The sequence below is a fragment of the Alosa sapidissima genome, chromosome 12 (genome assembly GCF_018492685.1).
Source record: "Alosa sapidissima isolate fAloSap1 chromosome 12, fAloSap1.pri, whole genome shotgun sequence".
NCBI lineage: Eukaryota > Metazoa > Chordata > Actinopteri > Clupeiformes > Clupeidae > Alosa > Alosa sapidissima.
In genome coordinates, this window is record NC_055968.1 from 28925040 (window position 1) to 28933720 (window position 8681).

At 41.2% G+C, this 8681-nt stretch overlaps 2 protein-coding genes across 4 annotated transcripts in view; one reads left to right on the plus strand and one right to left on the minus strand.

Moving 5' to 3' along the window:
* The first annotated feature begins 461 nt into the window (after positions 1–461).
* Positions 462–4616, plus strand: LOC121677568 (E3 ubiquitin-protein ligase RLIM-like). 2 transcript variants are annotated; one of them, XM_042056358.1, is made up of 3 exons: positions 462–524; positions 862–910; positions 3127–4616. In XM_042056358.1, the coding sequence occupies exons 1-3, from the start codon at positions 493–495 to the stop codon at positions 3943–3945; spliced, it is 900 nt and encodes a 299-aa protein (XP_041912292.1). In that variant the 5' UTR covers positions 462–492; the 3' UTR covers positions 3946–4616. The 2 variants fall into 2 exon arrangements, 1 of the variants encoding a protein (XP_041912292.1); XR_006021035.1 differs by lacking the exons at positions 462–524; positions 862–910 and adding an exon at positions 2479–2616.
* Positions 4617–4708: 92 nt separating this feature from the next.
* Positions 4709–8681, minus strand: part of LOC121677565 (G-protein-signaling modulator 2-like) — an 18288-nt gene continuing 14315 nt past the window's right edge. For both annotated transcript variants that reach the window (XM_042056356.1, XM_042056355.1), the window contains exons 12-14: positions 7656–7812; positions 5703–5914; positions 4709–5490 (exon numbers count right to left, since the gene is read on the minus strand). In XM_042056356.1, coding sequence (XP_041912290.1) covers positions 5329–5490; positions 5703–5914; positions 7656–7812 — 531 coding nt within the window. In that variant the 3' untranslated portion in view covers positions 4709–5328. The remainder of the gene's footprint in view (positions 5491–5702; positions 5915–7655; positions 7813–8681) is intronic.

Sequence of the window (8681 nt, forward strand, 5' to 3'; positions counted from 1 at the left end):
ACATACACACGCACGCATGCACACACATGCACAGACACACACGCATGCACACACACATATATCCATACACACTCACATCCACACACACATACATACACACATGCACAGACACACACACATGCACAGACACGCACACACACATAAACACGCATACAAACACACACAAACACACACATACACACGCACACATACACACACACGCATGCACACACACACACAAACAGGCACGCACATACTATCAGTATCAGCAATTATGATGGCTGGTCCATATCTACAAATTCATTATTTAGGCTGCATTTCCAGTATTGGCGTTATGTAGTTTGTCCACCAGATGGCGCAGCGACTTGCTGCAAGACACATGTCTTACTAAACTTGTTACTTACTTCCTACAAGGACAACACTGTAGCTTACAGCAGAGAATGTCTAATAGGGGTAGGATGATTTTCACATGAAATGTAATTCCCATTTCTACCGACATACAGTAACCTAAGAATGTTTATCGGACATGCTTGGTTTTACTACAGGTACGTTAGGTAGCATAATGTGATATCAATATGTAAAATAATGTTACCGTTAGCATTGGTTGAGAGATGGAGGCTAGTTTGATTGTTGGTGTATTTGTGAAAACATAAATGCGGTTATACCAATTGATAACAGCACTGTAATTGTCTCTTTCGACTGCCGTCTCATTCTTTTCTGACTATACTGACAGGAGCTAAGTTAGTTAGCCACAACGGTAACATTCGCTAGCACCATGGTTTGCTAATGGAAGATATACCTGAAAAATAACCTGTCTACATGCATCCTAAACATCAGGCTGGGATATTTCTGCTTGCTAAATAGGTTTTTCTGTTGTTGTAGAGCACACTTTGAGCACTCTGAAAGGCCAGTGAACCCTTCTTCTTTTTCGGTGAGCTTTTATTTTGGCAGTTTGCAAACAGAGTGCATTACCACCACCATCTGCTGGACTGAGGTGTAATGGCAATTGTACCCTTTAGCCTCGTAGATGTAAAACTGCATTTTGTTTTAGGCTATTGGTATTTCATTTGTGCAATGACAATAAAGTTAAATATACGTTGATCTAATCAAAAGGCTTAGATATGAACTAAACATGAATAAAATCTTGCATATGTAAAAGAAGAAACATCACAAAAATCCATGGCATGACCTCTATTCTTGATAGCTGTTGAAAACTGCATGGCACTGACAGGGATTGTTTTGTTTAAAAATAAATAAATGATGATGATGATGATGATGATGATGATTATTATTAATATTATTATTAATAATACGATACGTTTAAAGGTTTTATAACGATGCTACAGATTTTGTGGCTGGTGCTACAAATCTATTCACCTTTGCAGCACCATGTGCAAAAAAGTTAACATACAGCCCTGGTATACCCACATATCTCATGTAAGCTATTCTGTCTGATATGCCATGCTGATGTTATAACCCTAAAATAACTAGCTCTTACTGTATCACCTCACACATGAAACATAAAAAGGTTAATGCAAAAAAAAAGAATGACATGTTAATGTGAAACTTTCTGATATTTGGAAATGGAAAAATAATCGCTAATGGACAAATGAATCGTTAGATTAATCAAAACAATTAATCATTAGATTAGTCGATGATTATCATCATCTTGATTAGAACCTTGTTATGGGTGAACATTTTTACATTGTGTTTGTTAAAAATGACTAACGGCCGATATATCGGTTATCAGTTTTTGAAACACTCAAACTTCGAAATCGGTATCGGCCCTCAAAATCCCATATCGGTCAGGCTCTATAAGGAGATGGAGACAAATTGACATACACACACGCATCCACATGCAGACACATGCACACACACACATCCACACACACACAAACACGCACACAGGCACGCACACACTCACACAAGCATGCACACAGGCACACACACACACACAGGCATGCACATATATATTATATAAAGATTAAAGTAGAGGGGATATGTTAAAGCAATGGGTTTCAACTTTATCTCTCTCTTTATCTTTGAAATAAATTAAATGTATCAGTGTGCCGTATCTCCCTAAAACTATTTAAATAGTAGGCCTACTCGTCATGTTCTTGTACATCATAACGTCACATTGTGTTGTATTTCTTAAAGACTACATTGTCTCACCAGTAAGGGCACCTCTTTTGCAATATCAGTTTGCAATAGTCTTTAGTACAATACAAGACACTATATGTCTTCAGACTGTAAGATGACATTAACAGTGTGAATAATGTTTAAAGCTATAATAATTTGGATACAATTGTCTTTGAAGTTGTAGCCTACACAAAACAGGTGAACCAAAAAACCCTATTTTGGTTCTCAGCAATCTCATGCTTACATCACAGAGGCCTTTAGGTTCCATTGACATAATAAGGACTGGACATTAGTTCCATGGAACATAAAACGCTTTGTGATGTGGCCATGGCATAGGATGACAAGGTTCTAAAATGTTTATCTAATTTTCAAACATTTTTCTCTTATTCACTGTGATTTACAACTCTATACAAGTTTCCTATCCAAATACTGCTTTTGATCTTTTTTAAATTTTGATACAACACCTTCTTGGTGAACTAAGGACTTCCGATTAACAAGGTAATTTATTATTTTAAAGGGACACCAGGCAAGCCTGATGCTTTTTCTCTACGAAACTCCCCCTCGCTCGGTCTGAAGCTCTTTTCCTTTTCTTTGCGTATTCCATCAAGGGTTTTCGCTGCTTCTTCGCCGGCTCTGCCATTATACACACGTTTGCAACAATCTCTAGCGTTTCGTTAGCCTGCCTCTGTGCTGTAAACTGATCCTGCTTCGGTCGGCGGGTAGGATACACCGAACTTGCAAGTGGGATATTCTTCCTACAGGCAGTAGAGGCGGGCGAGAGAGCCTTCATTCGCCCCGTAATGAGTCATTTAACCATATACCGACTTACGAAGAGGATTAATTAACACGAAAACGTTGCCTGGTGTCCCTTTAATTATAATGATATGCTTATTATAATTATATTGTCAAATATTAGACCTAATGATTAAAACACAATTCTGATTTACTTATATTTGACATAATCAGTTTTAGTTGAGAATAAAATGTTTCTTACAATTTGCCCTCCAGTTTCCAACATCTCTTTTAAAAATGAGTGAGGAAATGCAAAACCGTGGCAGGAACAGGAAGAGGAAACGGTCCTCTCGACAGTCTCGCCGAGCTGTTCAACCAAACAGCGGCTACTACTTGCTGTCTAGCCAAGATGGACACTCCTCACAGCCACGACCCTCTGTCAGTCACCACACTGATCTACAGGACCAGTTGAGAGCTGACCCCCTCTTTCTTCTGAGGGATGATGTTCTCTTAAGTGATGATGAGGACTCAAGAAGGTCCAAGAGGTCCAGGCCAGTTGAGTCTTCCATGCCAACCAATGGCAGAAGATCCCCACAACCAGGGACCTCACGAGACCTCTATGCCCCTTCAGAATTGCAACAGAGAGCAAGGTCACCTTCTCCACCAAGGGCAGCCATACCCATTAACGCTATTAGTGATGGTGAAGATACTGCACTACCATCTGTGACAAGGGCAAACACACCTCCAATCATGAGTGATGACATTGATGATCAAGATGAACTTGAGGATGTAATTTTTGTTGGCGTGCTTCGCCCTCCTCAGATTGAGGTTGAATTCTACCTGGTGCACCAATTCGTGATAATTTGGGAAACCAACAACCACCTACCCATGAATGTCACTTATGACCTTCCCACCATGATCTTCAACCCTGAGAACGCCAATGGACAGAGTGATTGTAGGATCTGTCTGAGTGACTATGAGGAAGGAGAAGAGTTCACGATTCTGCCCTGCAACCACAATTTCCATAGAAGCTGTGTGAATCAGTGGCTTCAGCAGAGCCCTACCTGCCCCATGTGCAGAACACAGATTCATTAGAGCACAGCAAACTGAGGGACTAAGAGTTTCAGCCATGACAACTTCTATTCTAATAAAACATCCTACATAATATCCCATCACTGCTGTTCTTTTTTATTCATGCTAAGTAATGTTAGTCTAATGAGATGTAAACTGGTAAACTACCTAGTTATTCTGATAGCTTGGCTGGTGTTGTACATTGGGTAATGATAGTATTGCGACAACCCCAGATGATGTGTCATGATTATTCATTAATGTTCCTCTTGTTCTTAAATTTTGTGTGGAGTTTTGTACCTAGAACACCTAGCAGAGCTTGGCCTGGGTAGCTGGTGGGAACAACTGGTGTTTTTATCCGCCCATATGCCATCAAAAGGGATTTGAGGATATTATACAAACTAGTTGCTAATAAAACCCAACCTCAAAGATCTGCCTAATGCTCTGTGAAGGTATGGAGGCTGGGCTTTGACAGGGCCCTACAACAGGGACTTCAAATGGTTTAACATCCCTGTTTAAGGTCAGTGAGTAGAAACTTGGATCATAGTTCATTAAAACCAAGGACAGCCCATTGAGTTCCAGACATTTTACCAGCTGGTTGTGATCATTAAATATACACCAAACTCTATACCAAACAGAGGGGATTAAAGACATAATGAAATTGTAAAACTAGAAAGCTGCTAATACTACTGTTAAATACAATCTGATGACAGCATTGATATCAATAATCACAGAGAGTTCTGAAACCTTTTAGATCTTCAGACCAAAGAAATGTCACTATTTGTAGGGCAACAGGATAAAATGGAGGCTTTATTCCTCAAAACCTTTTTAAGTAGTATAAAAGTCATACAAAAAATTTAATACCATGTTACTTTTTTACATGTTTTGCTTTCTCCATTACATCCTCCAATTTACAAAAGGTGCAAATTATTATTTAGTCAAAATCTCACCCTGGCCAGTGTGAGGACGACCTGCTATTTAAAAAAGGGGGTTTGGGACTTAAAACCATACAATTACAATAAAACCAACATAATAACACAGTTCACACCATCCATTCATCTTCATATACAAAATAAAATTTGATCAGATTCAGCAGTTCAGCTACTGTCCTTGTTCCTGTATGTTGAGCAATCCCGTGAGGATCAGAAATAACGAGACAGAATATGAGAAAAGGAGTAAACAGCTCAAGAATAGGTGGAGTTGATGAGATATAGAACATGCAGACAGCTCTCTGCTTTACCCTGCAGCACAGGGTGTGATCCATGGATCAGAGATGGGGACAGTAACCCATTCGAGACCCAGTCTGGGGAAGCCCTCGCTTTAGTCAGGCCACACCGTCTTCAGGGCCTCTGCAGCTATGACAACCCTCCTCTACCAGACTCAGGGCATAGAGGGAGGAGGAGAGAGACGTCAGTCTGGGTTGGGCCGTGGAGGAGGAACGACCACCCGCTGTTCATCCATGCGCTTGGCCTGGGAGCGCAGGATGAGGCTGAAAAAGTCCTCGTCAGGCACAGTGGGCCCCCTGGTGGGGGGAGGAGGCGCTGCACACCTCTGATCATCCAGTCTGGATCCCTGAGGAGACACGCCAGAGAAAAGACAGTGAGAGAACGAACAAGGAGGGACTGCGACAAACCGCAGCAGTGCACCAGGAAAAAACAAATATGGGAAGTTAATAACGCTTACTTCCTGTATGAGGCATCCCAAATGAGTGAATAATATTACAAAATAATAAAAAAAAATAAGACAAAAATACAACAAGAACAGAGTGAATAATCAACAATCACCTGGCACTTAACCAGCATGTCAAAGAAGTCCTCATCAGGACGATTGCAGTCACTGCTGGCTATTAGCTGGCTGAGGACAGCCTGGCTGAGGCCTGGCAGACTGCCTCCGCTGGCTCTCTGGTCGTCCAGGCGCCGGCCCTGAGAGCTGGCCAGAAGGTCTAGAAAGGGCCCAGGCTGTTCCGGGCCCTCTGGGAAGTTTGAAGCGGAAGTAGCTGAGCAAGGAGAGGAAGGAAGGGATTATGGTTACAGATCTGCAGGGGTGAGATGGGAAACTCCACAACCTTGTGGTCAGGTTGCATCTGTAAGGGCACTTTAACAATACCACATTTTTTTTAAAAGACCCTGTAACAATGCTTCACACTATGTCCTAACAGGATGCGATGCGAGCAAACATTAGCCATAAAATCTGTTCAATTACATTGTTTTCAATTGGAGTGTCCTGGCTGCAAGCAACGCGAGCAGCGCAGCGTTTTGAGAGAACTTTTGTCGGACGCCCCATTTCTATTTTCTTTCTGTCGCTTGCGTTGCTCTGCTATTTTGAATGAGAAATATGACGCAATATAAGGGCATATTTAACGGATTCAGTGTAGACAGACATACAGGTTGATTGTTGGGGGCAGCCGTGGCCTACTGGTTAGCGCTTCGGACTTGTAACCGGAGGGTTGCCGGTTCGAACCCCGACCAGTAGGCCATGGCTGAAGTGCCCTTCAGCAAGGCACCTAACCCCTCACTGCTCCCCGAGCGCCGCTGTTGTTGCAGGCAGCTCACTGCGCCGGGATTAGTGTGTGCTTCACCTCACTGTGTGCTGAGTGTGTTTCACTAATTCACGGATTGGGATAAATGCAGAGACCAAATTTCCCTCACGGGATCAAAAGAGTATATATACACTTATACAAAACAGTCGCTCGCTCGGATCCTATTAGGACATAGTGTCAGAGACTTTTACAGCTCCAATGGTGGCACCTGATTTCAGGTGTACAGATTTTTGGGGGCTATTCAAGGCCATAGTGACATGATACTGAACATTGTTTCTTCTCTTCCACTCAAATATTACATTTATCTAGACAAACATCCTTCTCACTCATCGTAAAAGTTGCATTCATCCAAAGCACCACGGACTAGCTATGTCGGGTTTCACAGGCGGTGGTGCTACCACTGCTCCACCAACAAGGTTACATCTGATCACAGGTGTGTAAGTAAAGTTAAACAAAGATAACTACACATGTGACTGATCTTTGTCCATACAAAGCCAAAATCCAGGATCTACATTTTTTGCAAAATGCTAATTTTTTGCAGTAATTGAAAGTGCCATATTTTCTTTTCAATTGGTTAGAGTTTTATTGTTCTAATACTACATTTCCCAGAGATATTATGTTTGTTTTGCAGTATCTGCAAAAATGCACTGTGAAATTAAGGCAGAGTGCATTAAGTAACAGTAACTTACTGAACATGGTACGTAACAGTAGCTTACTGAACATGGTCTTTCTCTGAATCTCTGAAAAAATAACAAAATGTAACTTTTCTGTAGCTGAAAGTTACTACACTAGTTCACTTGACAAAACAAAAACATAAAAAGCTGTTCTGTTTGACATTCTCAGTTTGGAATCTTTACAGATAATGCACTTTGGCATTGAAGTTCTGTAGCCCGAAGTTACACAATGGCCAAACAGACTTCTACCCTCAAACATGGAGTCATCCATCTCTATATTAGGTATTAGGAAACACTAACAGTGAACAGGAATGTATGCACATTATAATGTCTGCACAAATAAAAGTAAAGGAGTTCCACACATGAGCAAAAATGGCCTTGGCAAAGGGGTGGTGATGGGGAATTCATTAATTTCTTCAGATGCTTATAAGGAGCTTATAAAAGAACAAGAGTAACATCACCCACCCCTTTGAAGGCAAGAGCACTCAGGTTAGCCTGCTAGTAGGGATGGGGGGCTAACTCACATGTCTCTGAGGCTACGCACAGGGTGGTAGGGGGGGAGGTAGAGGGGGTACAGTTGGGACCATCTTGTATGGAGCACCTTTGGTCATCCATGCGGTTGCCTTGGAAACGGCTGAGGAGGTCGAAAAAACCCTCATCTCCGAGAGTATCCGTGGCATACTGCAAGAAGAAGAGAAGAAGTTTAATTTCAAATGCATCTTTGTTGAGACCTAAGGAGAACAGGCCTGAAGAATATGCCACCTCTCACCTATAGAGAATCAGGTCATTAAGGCTACGCGCACAATGATAAGTAAACAATATACAAGTGAAAAGTTTAATTAAAGAGGATTAAGTATCAATGGTGTATTGTTTGTTCTTGGCATTATCCTGTGTATGATACACATTTGTTTTTTGCTACATATTTTCATGACTAGCCAACATAAAACAACATTGAGACATATTTTACACAAATTCAGATGACAGATGTCAGTGTCCAAAATCTTAATTATTCCTCAAACTTACCTTAAAAAACACAGCTTTTATCATTAATCATAAGCAGTATCTTCAGCATACTCAAGGACCAGACCTGAGTTTTACAATAAACCCTTTCAGGGATGCGTAAATTAGCTGTGTCGTTGTTAAACCACCATGGATTTCGCTCAAACAACGACCTTGTAACACCTGTGTCTATAAAGTGGTGTTTGATCATTCAAGTTCACTGCAGTGAACACTGCAGTGCGTTAATGATGCAGTGCGTTAATGATGATTGTAAAGAATAGTCCTGGGCCCAGTTTCCCAATAACGATGGATACACACGCTTACGGGAGTTTTCTACGATTTATCTTTGTATCTTTGTTTGACGTTTGTAAGAGGGACTTTGGGACCTTCTTAGGCCTACAAGGCTTTTGGGAAACCGTCTCCTGCACATTCACTAGAGCAATTATTGAGAATGCACAACCAACTTATCAATGGAAGAAAATGTTTCTGTAGTGTCAAAATATTTTCTTAATTACATCCTCTGCGCACACGCAGGTGTAAATGAGTGGATG